At 53.6% G+C, this 22742-nt stretch overlaps 3 protein-coding genes across 3 annotated transcripts; all 3 read left to right on the top strand.

The window, feature by feature from the left end:
• Positions 1–179: 179 nt before the first annotated feature.
• CGGC5_v011135 (uncharacterized protein) lies at positions 180–1685 on the top strand (the record flags this gene model as incomplete). Its single annotated transcript, XM_032028776.1, has 1 exon — positions 180–1685. The coding sequence occupies one exon, from the start codon at positions 180–182 to the stop codon at positions 1683–1685; it is 1506 nt and encodes a 501-aa protein (XP_031891559.1).
• A 9399-nt stretch (positions 1686–11084) lies between these two features.
• CGGC5_v011134 (uncharacterized protein) lies at positions 11085–13625 on the top strand (the record flags this gene model as incomplete). The annotated part of the gene is made up of 5 exons (XM_066152486.1): positions 11085–11126; positions 11187–11243; positions 11328–11369; positions 12629–12758; positions 13579–13625. 5 exons carry the CDS (start codon positions 11085–11087, stop codon positions 13623–13625), a joined length of 318 nt encoding a protein of 105 aa, XP_066008291.1.
• Positions 13626–13922: 297 nt separating this feature from the next.
• pas1 (G1/S-specific cyclin pas1) lies at positions 13923–15999 on the top strand (the record flags this gene model as incomplete). The annotated part of the gene is made up of 2 exons (XM_032028780.1): positions 13923–14313; positions 14372–15999. 2 exons carry the CDS (start codon positions 13923–13925, stop codon positions 15997–15999), a joined length of 2019 nt encoding a protein of 672 aa, XP_031891563.1.
• Positions 16000–22742: the final 6743 nt, after the last annotated feature.

Genomic DNA, 22742 nt, shown 5'->3' with positions numbered 1-22742 from the left:
TGTCAAGTGGCCGTGTGAGACCGAAAGTAGACACTTCGGCCGGTACGCGATATATCGGATTTAGCGGCGCAACGTGACGTGGCGTGCCAACCTCTTGTGCCGCACACTCAATCTTGAAACATAAAAACAACAAGATACATGATCATTACAACCAATTTGACAACAAAGACCTAAAAATTATGAGCCCTCTGTGCCCTCCCGATCCAGCATTCCCTGCGCTACATGCGACCCGCGAGAATCCGCAGCCGATGGACAAGCAGCCGAGCACGCCGTTGTTGGGCTCCGGCTGGGATAAGCCGCAAGATTTGGCATTCACTCCCTTGGCGCAGGGCGTCGTGTTGTCCGCCATCGTCACTCCCGATGAAGAGCTCCCAACCCGGCTTCTGTGTCTCACGACCGGAGAGGTAGTGACGGGCATGGTTCGGGGACGGTATGCGATCATTTCCTACTGCTGGCAGCAGTGGCCTGAAAGCTCGTCTCTCATCGAGACCGTAAGTGATGTGTTGGAGGGAACGGGAATAGACCACGTGTGGATTGATCAGCGATGCATCGAGCAAGGCAATATGAAGGACAAGGCAAGAGAAGTGCCGCGCATGGGGGATTACTATAAACGGGCGGCATTGTGCGTGGCCCTGATCCCTGAGGTGGCCAGTCTGGGGACTATGTGGAGCTGGACGCAGCCAGAAAACGCCATGGAGCAAATATTTGACGGAGCAGCAACTGCCACACGAGTAGTCGATTCGGTCTGGGGAAGCAGAGTTTGGACGTTCCAGGAAGCCATATTGTCAGAGCGTTTGCTCATCTTCAACGGAATGGGAGTCGTGAGTAAGGCTGATGTTGAGCGCGGGCTGATGCTGATGCGCAGGAGGGAGGCACTCACAAACCGAGTGATAGGCAAAAGTGAACTCTTCTTCGATCTGGCTACGCTGGAGGACGTGTATCATAATACATCACCTGCAGGAACGGCGACAGGCACGCTCTTCATGGAAGGCCTCCCCGAGAGGCAGGAGATAAGACTCAAGCATCTTCCAATCATATGGCACTCAGCTGGCATTAGGGCCTGCTCCGTTGTCGAGGATCATGTATATGGCTACTTGTCCCTCTGCTCCGACGGAGGCCAACTGCCGGTACAATACGGGGTCGGCTTGGAGAAAGTATTGGTACAGGTGCTAAGTTACGGCTCCATGGACGCCAGTATATTGTCGGGGAATCCTTCAGGCGCACCCGGGGCATCTTGGCAGCCTGAAGTGCTTACGGCTCAGGGTCAAACGCGGCTGGGCCGCTTACATCCCCTGGACCGCCAACAACATTTGGTCCTGGCGCCGGACGGTTCAGCTAGCGTCAGAGGGTTAGCATGCCGAGTAGAGGTAACAGAAGAAGAACTTGGAGAAGCGGTGATATCGGTACAGAAGCAGCGTTGGACACTAGAGATTACTCGGGCGTGGCTGGGGAAAATGGGCAAAACGTTCGGCGCGTTCGGTGGGTTGATAGTGACTCCTGATCCTGAGAGCGAGGGGGGAGAGTTCTTGCTTGGAGAGGGCATCGTGCTACTCGGTAAGGCCTCTATTGATGGAGCTTTCCACAGGATAGGATCGCTGGTGGTTCTTTGGAGCGGGGAGATAATGGATGAGACCAAGGAGTGGCGGATAGAAGCCACAAGTAGCCCAGTCTTGCTGGGCCCATGACTGTGCCGTAAGAACGTGATATCGAAGGAAACTCCTCTATCCTTGTTTCACTCATTGAGTTATCACGCTTCATCAACATGACAAAAGGCCGCATGCGTGTGTCTAAACGCAAAAAGGACTGACTGTCTGATTCTAAATCAGCAAAAATACATACAACACCGGGCATTCGCCGGTCGTCACCGACCCGACTACTACTCCAGCCCTCACTGGCTTATCTATGGGAGAGCGGACGGGATCCCGAGTTCTCCAGTGGGTATGGTCGTATGTGATGGAATGCCGTGATGGAGTCGTTCATATTGGTAGGCGACGGCTCGCATAGCGAAAACGCTCATACTGGCCAACCATCTCGATGGCTCGGAACTCGGAATTGCGACAAGGAGACGCTCAAGGCTATAGAAAAGTGAATTTTGACGTTTGAATTGCTTAGAAAAAAAAGTAGAGGAATCTAGATTGAGATGAGGTTGATCTTCTTGTTCTTGAGATTCCTCACCTGTGAGACTATAAGCATGAGAAAGGCCGCTGCAGCCGGCAGTAAAGTTTTTAGAGGCACAAGCGGGAGATGCTATTTCTGTGATCGAGCGTTTTCATCTGAGCGGATATTTCAACTCAACAGGCGGAGTACCGCTTACGTTCGTCGAGCTTGTTCATGGCTCCGTTGCGATCCCTATCGTCCCTGTCGTCGTCTCTACCGCCGTCTCTCCTTCTATAACATCAGACGTTTCCGCATGGAGAGTAGATCATGTTCAATGCTGCTCCAGATTTCTGAATTAAGGATCATACGGAGAAGGAAATGAACTCGCTTTACAGACTCTCCTGAATGATTCTGCCTCGTGTTCCATCCGAATATAGCCCTGTTCTTGTATTGGGACCAAAGAGGTTTAAATCACCGCCGTGATAATACCGTCACGTAGATTAGGCTGGCTTTCTTTGTAATATCTAGCGTTACATACGGCAGGCTCTATGTTTGTCCACTTATCTCTCATGAAGTACCGAGTTCGTCAAAACCATCACAGGTGAGTCGGGTAAGTGTCTACCCTCTTCAACTAGACAGATATCTCTTCTCTGGACTTGCCGTATTAAGCTACTGAATCTTTCATCAGGGCTTTCATCAGGGTGAAGAATACAAGACTCACAGTATACGCGGCCTTCGTAATTCATGACAACAAGTCTACCTGCTCCAGTTGGTTTCCAGCTTCATGTCCGACAAATACAGATGTCGTTACAGCTCCCCAACTTCAGCCTCCGTCGACTCTAAAGTCAAGGTATCAAGAATCATTCACAAAACAAAAAGCCATAAGACTATCTGACCCTAACTCTTGACTCACCCAACATCGCCACGTCCCAAGTTGCCCCCTGTCTGGTCACCCGAACACGATCCACGTCACCCAGGACTCACCAAAGGTTCTCAACCTTCTCTTTTTGCGTACTCATGACTGCAATTAGAGTTTTCAAAAATCAACTTAGTAGAGCGACTTCCACGTCTTGAGTTGGCCTCGAACCTCAACGTTGCCGTGGCAAGGGGCAAGTGATTAAGAAGAGTCAGGCGGCGGCCTCACTTTCCGACATACGCGCAACTCTCTCGATGATTCACAAACTCGTTATTTGCCGCATACGGTCACTTCAGTCTCTATAACGCAACATCTCAGGTTGAATTTCCTGTGCTGCCTACTGCTGCAACTCGGGAAGCATGTCACAGCCTGGCAGCCTGGCTCCTAGACACCGCTGGCTGTTCTGACATGCGAGCTCACAGCAACCAGACAGACAGCCCTGCCGTTACAACATAAGGCTGTCGTTATCAATGACATTCTCGAATCAAAAGATTTAAAGTTCTCTCTGGTGTATGAATGGTGGTAGACAGACGACAATAGTGATGAAATGATGCCAGCTGAAATTGAGTGGTTTTAGAAGTGAGATCTTCTCACCGACAAGTCAGCCAGCCTGCATGCCTCAGAACCAATCAACCCTCAATTGCAGGATGTCACAACGTTGCAAGATATCTAGTGAGATGACGCTCTACAGCCTGCAGCATTTCATCCATGGACTGTAGTTGTTCATAAGTCTGCCTACGTCTGACTTCGCGCCCGCCTTAGAAAAGCAAGCCAACCAACTTACCACCAACGTTTAATACAGCCTCGTCATGCCTGCGATCTCGGAGACGCATCGCAGCGATTCGTTTGCGATTCAGCCCTGACGACAAATCAGGCTGGATACGCCTCGAGCTGAAGTTGCCTACGTCTGCCTGTGATCCAACCCGCAGATGTCTAAGATGCCCTATGGCTCTGCATGTGCTGCAGGTCGCATACGACCCTCCACGTCAACGGACGCACGGCAAACCCCAGTCCGCAGTTTAATATCTGCAAACTCAATCCATAGACCTTTTTCTTTCTTCAATATGCAGCATCTCGTCTATCGCCAGTCTGCCCTTCCACGTCAGTGGCTGCCGGCCGTTGGTGCCGTCTTAGCCAACACAGCCACACTGCAGAAGCGGGCGGGATATCGAGGCTGAGGACCGTCGACGACGTCTTTGCACATTTCGGTAGCAGTTGCGTGCTGCGGTCCTCGGACTACGAATCATGTGCAGGCAATACTCTCTGTACGGACCCGAAAATTGGCGGAAGACCCTGGAAACTTCTCAGAATAGGCCAGATAGCGGTTGCTGTCAACTGAGTCGTGCAAATCTGGGGCAGAGCTCACGCGGATGGCGCAAAGCGGGCCACCTTCTTCGTTGCATCGGACGTTTCCCCCATCTCATCCACTTGTTAACAACGTTGTCACGTTAAAGAACAGATAGTCAAATGCTGATAAGTCTATCGTTGCCAGATTGCGGGAGATAGGAGGGGCCGATTTGGAAAAGAGTCATTTCGCGAGACACTGATACGCTGATAGATTGATATCGTGACCGGTGGTGACCTGCTTCACACCCCACAAGCCCGCACCACATCGGATTTCCCGCCACGATGTTCGCCGACACCGGTGTAGCCGTCGCGTCATTCATTTACCTGATAGGATTGCGCGCACGAGTTGCAACCTGGCGTGTTCGAAGCAACAGCCGCGTGCATCGTGAAAATGACAGCGTGACTTGTTGAGAGCGTGTTCGCGACGAGTGCGGTTCCACCTTCAAAAAGCCCCCATTCGTCGAGCACTGGTGTCGAGCACTGATTAGCAGTTAAGCGATTGGGTCGGACTGGCGATACCCATGGCACTCCTAGGGGAGGATCGCGACGGGCCCAGGATTCTTGTCAGCCCGGGGGCCATGATTACGCGGGAAGGAATCTGAAGATGAGATGAGATTCACGCTGAGAACTCATGCAAGGCTACTCCAGCTGCCTGCGCGTGAAGAACTGAACAGACTATCCGTAGCGGGATTGCGGCCTGGGAGGTTGGTCTCATAGCCTGGGCGACTGTTGGAGAAACCGGAGGGGACGAAACAGACGTGACTGGCTGCTGCTCTGCTGTTCCCTTGGTGATGGTGCCCTACGGCTGGGGTCGATGAGTTCGCAGGCGGGTCATCGGTGGATGACATCCAATCCATGTTCGGTGTTGCTGCCTGCGCCAGGATTTGGGGGGCCACCCTTCTCCAGGGCCTTGGTGATCCCTCGCGCCATAGGGAAGTGGGTGAGGCCGGTCACCAGGAATAGAAGGAGCTCCATCGGGAACATGTCGATGATTCGCCTGGCGGAACCCGTCAGCCCCGTCAGCCTATGCAGGCATGTCTCATGGTCGGCGCCCGACTGACAGTGACCACCGCCGGCCTGCAAGCCTTGGGGGTCTCGTCCGGAACGGCCTCCGAAAACCCCATCTTCTGGCCTCGAGCCTCGCTGGATGACGAGGGCAAGGTTAGGGCCGGTTGTTGGCCTCTTCGACCCCGGATTTCTAGTTCTAGATGCGTTGACGCTCTAGAGCTGAAGGGTCACACGAGACTAGCTGTCAAAAGTCTCGACATTTCAGCTTCATGTTGGCCGTGGAACCCCGCCAGATGGCTGCGCCGCCGGCGCCAAGCTGGCATCGACGTCCTCCGGAGGCTTCTGTACTGCATAGTAGACAGAGGGGGCGAGGCGCTAGTCTCTAGTTGATTGATTGCTGTATGACAGTTTGCGCTTCCTCACAGCAGAGGCCATCCTCATGACCGACGCTTCCGGGGTGGCGGATATTCCCTCCCCCCTTCTTGGCTTACATACTTGGACGGGCCGTGTAGAGCGCAAAGACCTCGTCGTGCCCATCAGAGAACGGCCCGGTCGGAGGCAAAGTGAGGGGTCAGCCACCGAACAAAACGTCACGGTCAACACGCCTTATTCGCCAAGTGTCGGTTGATGAAGGTGGCCAGAAAGTCACCGGTCTCCTTGTAACTCTTGTCCATGGAGAAAGGGCCCGTCCCCCGCGATCGGTGATTACAGATGATGAGCATCGGCGAATAACAGATGCTCGATTTGGCATCCGGTCTCTCAGTGGGGCTACCTTGACGGAATATCACCAGACAAATCTGTCCACCAGCATCTTAATGTCTAAGGCACCACGCTCCTCCGCGTACTAGTGACGAACACGTCGAAGATCAGGTCACGTCGTTTGACCATCATTTTATCCAGGTTGATCGGTCCCCGGCTGCAAATTATCGCCCTGCAAACCAGCGGCATATGTCAGGTCTTGTTGCCTTAGTCATGATTTGGTAGAGGTTATTGTGTGCTTCGCTCGGATAGACTCTTGGGCGGTGCTGAAACCCAACCCAATTCGCGGAGAGGAGATCATCTTCCCATTAAGGGGTGCCACCTAGGCTAGAAGTGAACGATCTTCTGGAAGCATACCTTTTTAGACCGCTCGAGGCCTCTGGAGGCCTTTGAAGGCTTTTGGTTGGCCTAGAACTGCCGATTTTTCCCAGTAGGCAGCAAATATTGTCTCGGCCACCCCTTCGGTGTGTCGCACTCGCGCCATCTTGTGTTTTTTCTCGTGTTGGTCATGAATGAAAATTTTCTTCAACACTGGTGCAATATTGAAGCTTGTACGAATAGCACCATATTGGTTCCTTCATCTTCCGCCAGCGCACGACGGTCCCGGGATTCTTTCGTGGTCCGTCGACTGAGTCGTGCGCATCAGCCGCGCGGCAAACAGCGGCGGCGGTTTCTTTCTTCTTCCCGGCGGGTGTTTTTAAGTGCTTGAGAGCTGTATTGGATTGATCTCTCAGCGTCAAGAAGCCGTTTAAGCACAGACTTCTGCAGCTTGCATTATGTTCATTTCGAGTGTTGCAATACGGGAGCGAGTCCGAATAACCGTAGATGTTCATCAAGGTCTACCGGTGACACCTATCGATAGGTGGGCGGAGGCATACTTGCAGGAAAGGGCTGCCAGACAGACTCCAGTTTTGCCTCGTAGTTGTCGCTATCGTGGGCACCGCGCTGTCTCTTCCATAGTCCGAGGAGAGCTGAGGCCGAGGGCCAGGCCAGGAGAAGTTGAGTCATCGCAGTAATCAGTTGACAGTATGCGACCGCCTATTGGGCGAGGCCGTCACGGACTAGGGAGTCGGGAACCGAAGTCCACTTGGGTACACTTCGGTGGTATCGCAGGTAGACCATCAGGGGCCTTCCACAACAGCACCGTCGATTTTGAGTGCTTGCAGCAATACCCGAAACTTCGGAGGTTTGCTCTGACGTGAAAACGCACTCCGTTCTGGCCATTTCACGGAGGCAGTCCCTCGGGCGAATCAGACTTTACGGTGAATACTGTGAGATAATGCTTATCTGACAGCACGACGCCCTCGTCGACGCTGCCCCCCTCTTCATCACCGCCCTGGTTGCTAGCCCTTGTCACCGACCGGCAATCTGAGTTCGTTGGCCTGCACGAAAGGCGGTGATGCTGGCGTTGATGCCCAGTCGTCCAATCGTTGTCTGCCGCGGGGCGGAGCGGGGGAGGCTGCGACGATGACTGAAGGTGTGTGACATGGCAACACCATTTGGTGAAGGTGCAGAACCTGCAGCTTGCAGTGGGATTGCAGCGGTGCCTGTGAACACACACAAGGGAGGAGGCACCAGATGACGGCATGTGTTCTTGGAAGCGAGCAAGCAGGAAACGTCGCCCACCCTCCATTTCGTTGCAAAACTTGATGCCATTCCCAGCCCCCAACTTCTAGAAATTTCTTGCCCCTCGGAGGAGTTGTGATAGGGGATAAGCCATTTTGTGGTGTTGGTCAAGGTTTGACATGGCCACAAGCAACAGGGTCTTTCTTGGCCATGTGGGAAATGCTCGACATCTTGCTGGAAAATGATGCCAAAGTTTGCAGGCTCGGTACGAATCGGAATGGATCTCGTGCTCGCTGGGGTCGAACTGGCGGTCGGTCTCTCGCGCGTCCACTCCCAGTCATTTTGCTGCACAGGCGCAGTCCGGCGGGCGAGACGAACCAGTACATGCACTCCGAGTACCAGACTCGACAAGGCTAGCAGGATCAAGCGAATGAGAGGAGCCCATTTGAAGACGGGAGCCGGATGGAGTTTGGCACTCATTGGACCCATTTCTCCTGTTAGTGTTATGCTTCAAAGCAAATGACTGCCTCCCTGCTGTCTCTGTTACGGACATTGCGGTGTTCTCGGATACCTCGTGGGGGGTACCACCAGCGCAGTGGATGATTTGTGCACTTGGTGCATTCAGAGTGTTCGTCAGAGATGAAGATATGCAAAGTGTGGAGGTTAACACGCAAGTACCAGCCGGCGCGTTCCAGTGTGATTGACCTCATGAGGTGTATCAGAGCTGTGGCCCAGGATGTTTTGTAGCGTCTATTTGGAGCTCAAGCCAGGACATAGCTGGGTATCGAATGCAGGGCAACCTGTGCATTGAAATGCGTTCTGTGTCTCCGACGGCAGCGTGCTCGCGAAGCTGTGGCCATGCTCCGATTATGCGCCAGAAGGTGAAGCATTCTCCTGGAGGGTGCAGCGAGGTACAGACGCGGATGCGCAGATGAGGAGACAATGACGGGACGCTCGGGTCGTGGGTGGGAGATGACGGCCATATCGAGATGAAGGATTATTTCGCATTGAAGCATTTGGTGGAGCAGAACACAGGCGATACGCAAGGTGCTCAGCATGTTTGTGACAAGTGTGGCTGAATCTGTCGGCCGCACATTTCCCTTTTCCCAGGGCTCCCGAGACGCCCACGGTTTACACGCGGGGGGAGATGATTAAGGCGCTCGGTGATTACGGGACGCTGACTCTGGCGGCTGACAAAGGGTGCGTACGAGGTACCGTATTCGTAGGTAGGCGTTGATGTCGATGGCGCGCAGGACGGAGAAGACGGCTTTCCCATTTCCCATGGGATTGGGCGCGTAACCGCATCGCATCCGTAAGCAATTGATCGGACTCTTAATTCTCGATGCCTCGATCTCTCCCAAAAGCAGCAGCGAGCAGCGTCTCAAGCGGGGTCGTGGCGGAATTTAGGGGGCGCATTCGGTGTTTCGGGGGCTGAATACCCACTGACGGAAGCCCGCGTTCGCCGGAGAGGTCCCAGCGCGCTTGCGAGACAGCGAGAGCGACCGCGACCGCGTGCCAGTCAGCAGGGTCCATGACAAAGATGAGCGAGGCTTTGTGCTGTGAGCCCCGTAAGTTTGGCGAGGTAAGGTAAGGTAGACGACCCTCGGCTCTGTCTACCTATCCCCCGCTGTCCCAGTCCAAGGCTTGCAAGACGGAGGCTTGTCATCACAGGCGCAGGCGCAGACGCAGCCGTGGAGGGCATGGAACAGCGTGTCATAGGCGCTGAGCCACTAGAGATTCAGCAGTGACCTCACCGCCGTCTTTCCAAGGCGGCTTCGTGAGGTTCCCTGAATTCCAGGCCAGCTCAAGACCCGTTCAGTGACCAGTGTGACCCGGCACCCGTGACTGGACCCTTCACTCTGGATGGATACCGCCAGATGGAGCTGCGTGGTCGACCTCGGTACAAGTGCCGTCGGTTCACGAAGAACACCCCGAGCTGCGAAATTGGGTGATATCAGCGGGGGGGGGGGGGGGGGGGGGGGGCGATGACGGACCCGTAGCAAGAGCGCGATATGTCGCAGCATTCATCGTTGGCGGCCAGCAAAGCGAAATCTGGAGCTTTGGCCAGGAAAGACATGCCCCTCAGTTCTGCCAAACGTTGAAGTGTGTGTCTGCGTGCTAGCACCGGCATCTGTGGCAAGCGGTTTCTTGCTGTCCTCCTTAGTCAAGGCAGCTAAGGTAATCGGGAGCGTCGCGGTTGGCTGAGCTCTGCTGGCCAAAGCTTGAGGGTGTGGGTGGCATGATGGCACGCGGGAGACGAGTGAAAATTTGGAGGTGAAGCTTGACCAGCTGTGGCGAGACTTGGGGCAAGACAACAGCTGTTGTCAGTCCATTTGTGTCGATATTGCCTCGTCTGTCCATGTCGATGTCCGTGGCATGGCGTGCAATCCGCCGGAGGAAATGAGATGGATGCTGACGGCCGAGCTCGTGATACCTTCATCGGCTTGGCCTGGGACAATGGCCATCCCTCGCTTCTGGCTCCTCACACCTCGTACGGGAAACACCAACTGCTTCAACCACGGGATGCCAAGCAAGCCGCAGTTGCGCATGCTGCCTGCGAAGCTGTGGCCATGCCTTGCTGTTGCTATAATGATTAAAACCGACGGTGTTATGGATGGGCCCAAACAAATGTTGGAGGGTGGGCGGGATGGATGGGACGGCGAGCAAAGTCGACACTCGTTGTTGGGTTGGGGTGTCGTGGAGTCGTGGTCGTGGGCGCATTTGCGGTGGCGCGGAGGGTCGGTCACCATCGATGACTCTTCTGCCTTTTTTTTTTTTTTTTTTTTCCCCTTCCCCTCTCCCATCCTGCCTCGTTGGTCCGGGGCTGGGCAACCACGCCAGCCTCTGACCTGCAGCAGTTTGCCAAAATTCACAAAGGATGGGCTTCTCAGAGAGAAGGTGTGGTGCTGTCGCACATTACTGGTTGTACAGTCTTTTAGACTTGGCGAGACTAGTACCAATCCGGCAAGGTCAGATAGGTCGAGCCAATCAAATAACAGGGTGCGATGAGCGCAGCCAGGTGGTCACGGAATAAGCCAGAGTCAAAAGGCAAGAACAACCAGCCAGCAAGGGCAGTCCAGGGTTGGGCAGGATAGAGACAGAGAAGGACGCAAATGCAAAAGGTTCAGGCACAGAGCTACGAGAGTCTCAAACCCAAAGGAAAGGACAGATAATGCATGGAAGGTCATCGAAGGCGAATTTGGTTGGAGAAGACATACACCTTGGGCATGCCTTGGGCTTGGGTCAAGTGGGAATAGCAGAAGCAGCGGTACCTTATGGACAGCCCAGCAGCCCAGGGCTGTATTCTCGGTAGGTGCTTGCCATACCCAAAGTGCCGGATGTGAAGACCTGAATGAGCAAGCAGAGGGGAAGGGAGGAAACCTGAAGAAACATGGCTAGACGTGTGGGGTCGAGGGATGCAGCTGCTAGGTGCGTATGACGGTGAGCGTGAGAGGGAGAAAGAGAGAGAAAGAGGAGAAGAGAATACTCGCAGGCATTCAGCCAGCAAGCAAGCAAACTGGTGGACATCAAGCTCGCTCGACGTGAGAGTGTGAGTAACACCACCATTAACCCCCCATCATCAGCAGCAGCATGAGTGAGGAGACCCAAGGGCCAAGACTGACAGTCCTGCCAGTCAAGAGTGAGCTGTGAGTGCGAGGAGAGAGCAGAGAAGTGGGTACGTATTCTTTTTTTTTGGTTTTCAATGTGCCCCTCACTCCGGGAAAGAAGACGAGCGGACCCATTATTCAAGGCGGCGAGACACCAATCACGACGCGCTTGAAGAAAAGGCAGTGGACGGATGCTGAGACTTGCTGGGTATCCGGCTGCATCCCGTCCCCCCGTCTGCTGCGCTGCCCTCCCACCCTTCCAGTTCCACGTTCCCAAGCCCAAGGCAAAAAGGTGCCCTGGTTGAAATGTACCACTGCCAGACTGTACCTCCGGCTGCTACTTGTCGCTGGCCAGTCAGCAACCCCCAAATAGCAGCGGCAGCCAGTGGCGCCAGTGGGAAGCAGGTGCCGGTTCACTGCACCGACCTCCGTCGCGCTGCAAGTGTTCTGCATTGCGACTCTGGAGCTGTAGGTACACTCTCCAAACGGTACCTGGCCTCTGGAGAGTGCCTGGCCTTGGACGGGTTCCCTTGGCCGTACCGCATCTTCCTGGCGTCCAAGGCATTCAAAACTATCGCCGCGCCCACATCGCCGTGCACTTGTGTCCTCCCCCCCTTCCCTTCTTGCTCTATCGAACTCACGCCGCCGCAATGTTCGATTACCAGGTCTAAATCAGTACGACAGCGACTCTCCGAAGTCTGCTAGACGTGCCTCTTCTCAGAATATCTGAGAAGAGACTCTAGACCAATCTCCGCTTATTCCTTTGTATCTTGCTTTATGGTTTCTGCAATCATCGCCTCGCACCTCTCTCCTCTCTCCATCTCCGTGTCCTAATTGCCGGATCACCCTCGTACGCAACACCCGCCATCAAGAGTCATCTCGGTCACCCTCGGTCACGTTACTCACCCGGACCAAACCACCAAAAAACTCACCCGAAATCATCACCACACCCAGCACCAGGCCCTTTTTGTAAATCGCAGCGGCATTCACTTGTTCCTTGCGACTAACTAAAGGCACCCACCGGATATATTCCATTTTCAGCTCAACGCCAGGCACGAACAAGCAGGCTTCAACTCCCTCGCCTTGGGTTTTATTTTGGACTAGACCTCGGACTGCAGCTCAGCTTTTCGAGTCACCATCATCGACGCCCGACGAAGCCAACACCAGCTCTGCTGCCTTCTCATCATCTGTTACTCATTTCTTACTACCTTACACACCCCGATACGATACCCTGCGCGCCATCCTTTTGTCCTTACCTTATACTCATTCTTTAATCATCACTGCCCGAGCAACTCACTCACACGACGATTACGACTCATCCTTCCAGCAACAGGAACCTGGTCTTGCTCACCCGCTGACCCAGCACTTCCTTCGCCACAATCCGCCTGCAAATCGCCAAGAACCATCTCCATTCGAGAAGACTTCCGCCGGTAACTGCACCGCCCTCTCTCCCCAAGGTCAGTAGTTTGGTCTGCCTGCACAGCATCGGGCCAGCTAAGCAAGCGAGCATACACGCAGCCTTTCGCAGTCTGCTTTGCTGTGCTTTGCTGTGCTTTGCTTTGCGTAGCTACCCGAGTCCCTCTTTTTTCAGTTCCCTCTCCTCGTTGGTTGCCCTTTGCCTCTCTGCCACTCCGGCCCAGCCCACCCCCCCAAAAAAGCCACCCACCGATCACGCACTCGGCCTGGCCACTCAGACAATCCCAATACCCAACACGCCCCCCTGTATGGTCGGGCTTCCCTAGGCTGCCACTCTGCCACTCTCCCGCACTCTGTGCTTTTTCCCCCGTCACCTTGCCTCCTCACCCCCAAAGTTCCCTCTTCTGCCTGCCCTGCCTATTCTGTACTGCCAGTTGGGGCCACCTGTCTCGGCGGCAACGAACCAGGTACACCCCTTCGCCACTTGAGCAACCTGGAAGAGTCATCCACCAGCTGGACAAGACTTGAGCCACAAGGGGCCCTCCGACTTCGTCACGCCAGCATGTCGCCCCTCTGAACACGTTCGAGATCGCATGCCCAAGGCCAAAGGCAAAAGAGTCACACCTCATCCCACCTACCTTGGATATAACCTCGAGGGCCAGCCACACATCATCGTACCTGCATATTTTACCCTCACTTTCCCATCTCTCCTCTCCTCTCCTTACCTAACCCTCCCGACTCCGACCTCGCCCACCATCACCAACTTCACACCCATCCACCTCACTTACACCAACATCACCACTTGTCGCATTCGCCCACTTGATCGCATGGTGGCTATGCAGTAGCTCACCATCAAACCAGACCAATCTCCCCTCTTATTAGAAGCATTAAACCAACGATGCCTCTGATCCGAAACGCGAAATCTACTCCAGTCGCCCGTCTCGCCTCTTCTTCCGGTTTGATCCTTCGTGTACAGTCGGCTGTGGACATTTGCGTCTAGAAGCCGCCTTCCATATCTACGACTTCAAAGGACTTTGCAGCAGTTTGCATACACTGCTGTGAGGTTCGCGTTCCCGATACGGTACCACGATCTGATTATAACGAACCTTCCACGGTTTACCCGGTTGACTTAGCTTGACGGCGACTGGAGTATCCTCCATAACACGAATTCTCCAACGCCGATAACCCCACATTATACACCCAAGATGAAGTACGTCGACAATGATTCGTCGGCTTTCATCAGCACCTACCGAAACGACACCTACAGCTCCTCAGTAGAATCCTTGGCGTCTGCCTCCTCAGGTTCTGTCTGGTCCGCTGTCTCCTCCCAATCATCCACCTCCACCTCGCCCACCAACACCTCCGACTCCGATTCCGCCGATTCATACTGCCTTTCACGATCCGTTACGCGCGACACTGCGGTCAAGTTCACCAGCCCTTGGGCGAAGCGATCCGTTCAGCAGGCCCCTGTCGCGGTTCCTGCCGAGTTGCGCCAGAACCCCAGACGGACCAGTGCAGGCGCAACCCGTGGCGCAGCTCCCCCGCCACTCGTTCGCCAAGCCGAGCGCAAGGTCAACTTTGTCGATAACCTCGTCGGTAAGCAGCAATAACAGCAAAAGTGCGATCATGATGTTCCCTAACCCGGCTACCCTAGATTCATCGACCCAGATTGTCGAAGCCATTTGGCCCTTGTCCTCCGCCGTCTGCCGCAATGAGCTGGGTAACAAGGCGGTCTTGCCGCTGCGCACCTTCATCCAAGAGACTCTGCGACGCTCGCGCACCAGCTACTCCACCCTGCAGGTCGCTCTCTACTACTTGATTCTCATCAAGCCCCACGTCCCGAAGCATGACTTTACCATGGAACAGCCCGACGACAAGCACGAGTGCCGCGCCCTTCAATGCGGCCGCCGCATGTTCCTCGCCGCGCTTATCTTGGCTTCCAAGTACCTTCAAGATCGGAACTACTCCGCGAGAGCCTGGAGTAAGATTTCAGGACTCAACACGGCAGAGATCAACCAGAACGAGATCGCTTTCCTACTGGCAGTTGACTGGAAGCTGCACATCACCGACGAAATCTTCCAGAGATGGACCGATATTGCCCTGAAGTACACGCCTCCTTCTCCTCCCGCCCCCGGAACTTCGGCGCAATGGTACGCTCAGCAGAGCTCAAACTGGAAGATGGTCATCCTCCAGCTCAACCCCGAGCTCGATAATATTGAGGGTTTGATCCCTGCCGCCAACCTCACTCCTAGCCCTCGTCCCGTGGCTCGTCACCGCAGCATGCTGGCAGCTACCCAGGACTCGCTGGCCATGAGTGGCACTTGCGGCTTGGGATTTGATTCGGCGGAGCTCACTCCGACCCCGCGATCTTTCCACACCCCCACCATCATGGAGCCTACTCCGGCCGCTGTATATACTCCTGGTCGCCTGGCTCCTGCTCTCGGTCTCCTTCCCACCCCTCGCCTCACTCCCCAGTCGAGCGGATACAGTACTCCTGCTGTGAGTGCCTCCAACCTCGGCAAGGGTGCTATGGGTCTCGCCATGGCTCAAGCCTCGTGTGTCACTGCTGCTCAGTGTCTGGATCGCTGGCCTATCGCCAACACATCGTCGCCCCAGGGTTACTGCCCCGTCCGTCGCTCATCTCTCGCCAATTCAATCTCGACTGCCTCCTCACCCGAATCGATGGTTTCTGATTCGTCACGCACCTCCCGCTCCTCCTCTATCTCGTCTGCTTCATCACTGGTTAGCGCGCCGGCTCCCAACTTGGGTGTTCAGGCGCGGTTCCGGTCTGCGAAGCTGTGCAGTGAGAGGGTTAGCTTGAGGCCGACAATCACATCGGTTCCTGAGGACTACGAAGAGCATTGCATCACCTCGTCTCCTGAGTCTTACACCGGCCCGGTGGGTAGACTTGGAGAGATGTCTTTGGAAGAGATGGCTCACGACCCTGCTAACGATGCTGCGCGCGCGCTTCAAGAGCTGCAGAACTACCGCACCGATGGAGCCACCCCAACTGCCTCGGCCTCGCGCAAGCGTGCCCGTGGCGTCTCCATCATTGACAGTTCGCTCCAGGAGAACGTCAGGGACATGCTCTCTGGCAACTTTTCTGGCAAGCAATGGTCGCAATCGCTGGTTCGCCCCCGCGCTGGCCAGATGACCCTGCCTGACCGGAGCTCAAAGCGCGTTTGCTGTGCGACCGAGGCTACCCCAGCCTACGAGGCTTCATCACTTCACTCGATCGGCGGATACCGCGGACCGGGCATGTGGGAGGGAATTCTTAACTGAGCAATGGTTATGCAACCCCCCCGAGATACCCTATGGGTCAAACGTCAAATCAAACTTGACCTTCTTGTGCAATATCCTCCATTTCCTTTGTCAGAACGAAATAACGGGGGCGGTGGGGAACGGAAAGAGCTTTGATACCACCTTGGCGGTACATCAAGTCTTTTAGAAGCTTAGATGGCGTCAGGGCGCGGCACGAAAAGCGTGATAATCTTGCATGCATCAACGGATCTGGGCATTTTGGGAGGTGGACGGCGAAGGTGGATTTATCGCGGCTGTTTGACCGCAAACTTGTGTGTTTGTACGATCACCCGAAGAAGAGAGTCGATTTTGCGTTGCAATTTGCTTTTATTTGCGCCAGGAAAACCAAGCAACTCGGATACGGGAGTTGCACGAAAGGGATGGGAAACGAATGGGGCTCCTTCGTCGAATCGAAACGCCCACAATCAGAGTATGGGAATGTGTGATTGGGCGCTCGACGGAAGATCCGAAAGGGGCGACCGAACGAGTTGAACGAGACACGTCTCGATACTACTTTTGTACGCGGTCCTCCCAGGTCACGATGACAACCGCTACTTGGGAGCCACGCGAAAAGAGTCTAACGAGCTGGAAGACCACACACAAAATGAACGATGACAAAGCATCGATATCACACACATGTTTATTGGTACACACCAAACTTGACACATTAAGCGATGAAGCTATAATTCGAGAGGTTCATAGCCAGCTTTATTGGAACCAAAGAAACAAGTTGTTGCTCTGCCTGCGGCCTATCATATTATCATTCTCACAAGCTGGAAACAGCCCTCTGCGCCTCTCTGCGTGTATGTGCCTTACTTTTGCGGCCTCTGGTGCCGTTCACTAACTCGCTAGGTTCATGAATGATGAAAGCTCGACGGTACGGTTCCGAACATGTGCGATGACATGGCGGTCGCGCGGATTACGAAGGTCACATGGGTGACAGCGCGCCGCCCCGGATACCTCAAAGGTCTCCGCCAACGCAACGGAGCCCGACGATGATGGTTCCTGGTTACCTTGGGCAACAACCTTGTTTTCGCGCTGCCGCCGAAGACGGAGAAATCTGCCCCAAATGACGATGGACCGGACGAACCACCGAGCGCTTGACTGGGTGAGACGTATTTTGACAGGACGCTGATGAACGGAGTGGGTAACGCCGAAGGGCTGGGTTCGGTCGTCCAAGTGTTTGTCGGCGATAAGATGGGGGTCGAAAGGTGAGTGAGTCACACCGCCCGACCGCCTGGCAACCCTGCGCGACGACCAACGTTGGCCCCCTCCCTTCTCCGGGATGTTTTCTTCACTGGGTGGTGTTGTCATAATGGGTGGTTTGATATTACTTACCAAACAGGGACACCGTTTTACGCTAGCCTGGGCGACGGCGGGTGTTTTGACGGTCATTCACGGTGAGTTGACAAGATGTACATCTGCCTCCCGCGGCGAGGTGCCTGGGAGGGATGTAGATGCCGTTAAGGTCACGGTCTAGACTACGGTTGGTGGACTCATCTCCCGTATGAGATGATTCATTATGAGGGATTAGGGGAGACGCACGAAGCACGACTTTTCTTGAAAATTTTGTTTCCCGAAATGGTTGCTAGGTGAAGGTGGTGTAGGTACCGAGTGGTGCCTGTTCTTCATCGACTTCTTCAAGGTGTGTGACTGTTGGGGCGAGGGAAACCGGCCGAGTAGCCGCCACATACACCCTCGGGCACTTTTTTTTTTCTTGCAGGTCACGATGGGGGGACATGGAGGTCTGACTTCTTTTGACGAGGGTGGTTTCTGCTAGGCAGAAGGGGCGGCGCAGCATGCCCGCGTGCAAAGTATCGTGTGTTTCGACAAGGTTGGAACATTTGGCCTGGCTTGACAAGGTGTTGGTCTACGCAGACGATGGTCTCCCTTACGCGTAGGCTTTCGGCCTGCCTGGCGGAGGCGATATGGATCATGATGACCCAGCGCCTATCTCTCCGGAAAGTTCGGGAGGTTTTGCTTTGTAAGAGGCCGAGAAGAAGTCTCCGGCGCGCTTGGGGTCGTGGCCGGTATTGCTCACGCCGAACGGCGAGGACTGGAGTTACCTAGTGTAAGAGTTACGAGATGAGATGTCTCCCAATATTGATGCGATGCTTTGTGTGCTGCCCGATTCTGTCATATGTCATCTCTATTGATGCCATGCGCTTTTCCCCTCCTTGTTTACCTGATACGGCGTGCCGGGCCCCGCGGCGTTTGAGGGGAAGCTGCATGAATATGGTCGGCGAGACGGATTGGGGAAGTCCTTTGTGTGTTTGCGCCGCTGGGTTACAGATAGGAGTGCATCGGATACATGCGGCCGGGTTCAGTGAGCCGACGTCCCGGTGTGGTATGCCGGTTGGATCTTGGCGGATAGGGTGATCGGGTTGATGTCTTGATGCGCCTTTTGGTACGTATGAAGCAGGGAGATTGCTGATATTCGCCTCTGTCGGTTTCTAGAAAGTTGGGCTCTCACGGACAACAAGGACAGAAAGGGAGACGAGGGCCAAGCACAATCACCTTGAACGAGGCTGCAAGTTTTCAGAAGGTAAAATGTCTCGTGAAGTAGCTCGGAGCGATCTGTGGGCATGGAAATAGTCAGTTCAACGAATTACAACATCCTGTTTGGGACTCTGTGAAAGCCATTCGGCAAATGCCGTCTCATCCTTGATCAGTCCAGATCCCAGCCCAACCCTCTGGAACTCCTCTGGTCCTTCTTTCGCTAGCTCCAACACCTTCTGGGTTGGTTGCGGATGCTTCGTTGTTCCCCTTGGAAGAAGAAACAGGAAATACACCTTATTATCATTGTTCGGTTTAATCATAGGTAAACAAAACATTTGCGTCTCATCAGCCGGATCTTCGACGTCGAAGGTAGCATATGCATTATAGAACAGGTCCAAGATCTCTCTCTTGGGCCCGCGCAAGTGAGCTTTTCTGTTGTCGACATACAAGGAGACGTTCACAGGCTTCAAGAAACCCGAGAACTTAATCCACCCATCACGTATCGCACCGTGACGGTCGCTGCTAGCGTAGGCCAAGCAGATATCTTTGAAGTCCACTAGGAACACCGGCTTTCGTTGAACGCCGTGCTCGTATTGAATCTTGGAATCCAAGCTGGCCCAGGACCAAGACGGCGCCCTGTACTTTGAAGGGAGTTTGGTTTGCCGCGTAAGGGAGTTCTTGCTGCCCTGCCTGGTAACCTGCCAGCAAAGGTCTTGAATAATGGTAGATTTCCATAATCCGGCATAGTATTCGTCTTGGTTGTTTCTGTGGTTGTTGTTGAAACCGGTTACAAGCCCAGAGAGCCCAGGTAATTTGTCGTCTGCAAAAGTGAAAACTCGTGCCGTGTAGTCCGCTACGATCCTCGGCCAAGGATCCTGGTTTCGTGCCACTCGCGCTGGAGTATTCCGAGAATTCTTTGCCCCATGTTCTCGCCCTCGCCGGTGCAAAAGACACAACAATAACCGTTGAATACCACGAATGCTACTGCATGTCGTTGATATCTTCCGTGCTGCTTCTGACCTAAAGGCCATCTTCGGTGGAACGTAATGTTGATGATAAGGTGTGCCCAGCTCCAGCTCATAGGCCTCGCCAGGAGGGCGCGACTGTCCACAGGGCCACGACTCGTTGGCTTGTAATTCGCTGCACTCCCAAAATACTTGCTCTTTGCCGAAATAGACGGTACGTTTCGAAAGAAGTCTCTCTTGAAATACCCACCCACGGTTAGCCAGATACCCAAGCATTCCGCTTGGATGGTCTTCGTGCTGATTATCGGGCATGACTACTAGAGATTCTTGGGACCCGGTTTGGGATGGTTTGATCCTGATATGGAAGGGCTGGAAATTGATATGGCTGCGGTCTGTGAACAACCCCCGGTCTTCATCTGCCGCACAGCTTGCAGAAATAGTGCAAACACTGTTTCTGTAGACCTGGGACATCTTGGAAGATTCTCTAACCCAGTCCTGCTTGCAATCCTGCAATATGCAAAGCCTGTCAACCCAGAGATGACTATACCCAAGTCGATGGCAAGCAAAACAGGCATCGTGGATTGTTCTAGGTAGTCGGTCCATGGATTCGCCGCTCTCTGAAGTCAGCTTGACTTTTGTCTCTGTGGTCAATTTGTACACGGATCGGCTGGCAACCCATCGGTAGCTGAGTGTGACATATTGAGGATTTGAGCTAACGGATTCCAACAACCGTATCTTCCTGTTCGGCCAGTCGATGTGCACTAGTCGCGTGGGTGTTTGAGACGATGCTGGATATCTGCGGCAGACACTATGCTTCTCAAAGCACGTACGCAGCCATTCGTGGATCCGTTCAAAGGCAGTTTCGGAGTTGGTGCAAGTTCCAACATTCGAATAAGAGGGCTGGCCTCGACGCACCACGACATCAGGACCTACGTAGGTAGTGTCAGTCTGGTAAAGTCAGGCGGGTATGAGTTCTGGATGGACCTTACGCAGGAGCCTTACACGTATCATTGGACAAACTTTGGGCCGGAATCTGTCGACGAACTGAACCATGTCTGAAGCAAGGCTAATATTGCTACTGTTTTCCAAACGCATGATACACAACTTGAATGGCTCTTCATACCGGTAGTATCGGTGCCCCGGCTGACGTCGACTCATCCCGAAAGAGCGCCAGAGAACTTGACACAGACGGCAACCAGGTCGCGAGTTGTAACAGCAATCAATGAGTTGGAATAATGTTTCGTGATGGTTCTTCGCCGACCGTGTCCGGACTAAACCTCCAAGATCCCCCGACGTTCAAGTTTCGAACACGGGGTGTTGGACGAATGCTTGACAGCAGATACAAAGCCTTATCGGGGCCTTATTGTCGTCAAAGTTGACAAGTTCAAAGCCGCCCTTGTATGTGACTGCTGCCAGTGCTTTCTGTAATTGTTTGGTGCAGTCCACGTCGAGTAACGCGTTCGCGGTGCTGCTAGTTTGAAGACGCATATGCCAAATTCGATCTCGCTCTCTCCGAGTCGCTGGGTTGTCGTCTAAGATGTTCGATAATTGTCTCAGAATCTCAAGACTCGATATCCGCAATTGGCTTTTAAGCTGAGCATAGTCAGCAGCGAGCAGGGGAAACACCCGTTTGAAGGCGTCCGCGTCAGAGGGAATCGATCCAAGTGCCATCGTTGACATTTTGGTAAGGCGAATCGTGTTGTCAAAAACATTGAAAAGAGGGTTTGAAAAGGGGAAAGGTCAATGGGATTTAGAGGATATTGGGAGATGTGGAAGGGATTCATGCCTGACGTATGACAACGCAGTTGGGCTCTTCGCCGAAGCCAAGCCATGACCTCAACCTTGCGGGGCTAAGTTCTCAGTAATTGTGTCCGAAAGCCCATGAATTACAAGTAGAATATCTGCTCGAATGTAAGAGCTGAGTGCAAGAGCTGCCATTGTTCTATTGGAGGATGCAATAATGTCATATGTGATACGAGTGGGGCGACTGAAAGCTCGTCATAGAGACCGTGATGTAAATCTCACGGCGCTTAGCAACTTTCGAGGAAGACAACATCAGTAATCTGGAAACGAAGTAGAGAAACTGAAGAATATTCAATCATTCCAGCCGATCAGGTTGCAGAAGATGATGTCTTGCTCACTTGCGTTGGGCATGAACAGCGGAGGCAGTGAGGAGCAATGTGCACGTCTCTAGATGAAGTTGCTCTTACACTGCATTAGTGCCTCGTACCCCGCTCAGACTCTACTTCATGTGTCGTAGATGAGCCTACTTCATAGTGGTTTCCCACTTGAGCTAATGCCTACCTAGATGGTCGACTACCTTGAGGTGAAGGTCGATTTCGACCCGAAGCTTTCACGTCGAAGACCATGCTAGTCGACCATAACTACTGGTAAACTCGGAATGCCGTCCGATCTCCCATAGATAAGCCAGTGAGGATGAGCTGATCTATGAGATCCCGGCCTTGGCATTCTTGTATCGCAGATGAAGATCTCGAGTGTCTTACGAAGAGTCTCAGTACAGCAATAATTACCAAAGTAATCTGAAGAGCATGTCGGAGCGTGGGAGGGGATTAGTGACTTAGCCTCCTCAACTTGCGGTTGGGCTCCTCACCAGAGTTGAGCTGTCATCCGGAGAGTCCCCACTGGAACTCAAGTTCTCGAATGGTTGCTCGTCTTTCTCCATGAGTCTTGCTATCGGATACTTCTAGCTAAACTGGGCGGATAACTACCTATAAGGTCTGATAGTTTATTTTATATCGATTGACTTTTACTACTATTGTCGCTATTCCTATCCTGCTCTCTATCATTATTATTATTTTCACTAATATTGCTATTATCGGTATCGTCGCTATTGTCGCTATTGTTATTGTCGTCACTACCGTTATCGTCGTTGTCATCGTCGTCGTCGTCGTTGATCGTCCTATCGTCATGTATCTAGTACCCGCCCGGTTAGCTAGAAGTATCCGCCCGGATAGCCAAACTCTTCTCTATAAAATCGTAGTCACAGTTTGACTTGGCTCCAATCTGCCCCTCGCTGCCTTTCTATACCTTCAGTAACTCGGTCTCGCACTCGTCAACGAAGCCACGCAGTCACAGCACCGCAAAGGTTCAGGGAACGTTCAAGGTGGTACTGTTATAAGCAATGTGTGATTATGGTGGATCGAAAACGTTACATCTTTCCTGGGTGAATACTTAGATTAAATGCCGAAGTGCCGTCCTGAGCTGATGCTACCTACTCGGGTGATGAGCATATTCTATATA

Source organism: Colletotrichum fructicola (genome assembly GCF_000319635.2).
Source record: "Colletotrichum fructicola Nara gc5 chromosome Unknown KSG_Nara_v1_contig06, whole genome shotgun sequence".
Classification (NCBI taxonomy): domain Eukaryota; kingdom Fungi; phylum Ascomycota; class Sordariomycetes; order Glomerellales; family Glomerellaceae; genus Colletotrichum; species Colletotrichum fructicola.
The sequence above is the reverse complement of the archived record's forward strand: the minus strand, read 5'-3'. Positions and strand labels throughout refer to the sequence as shown.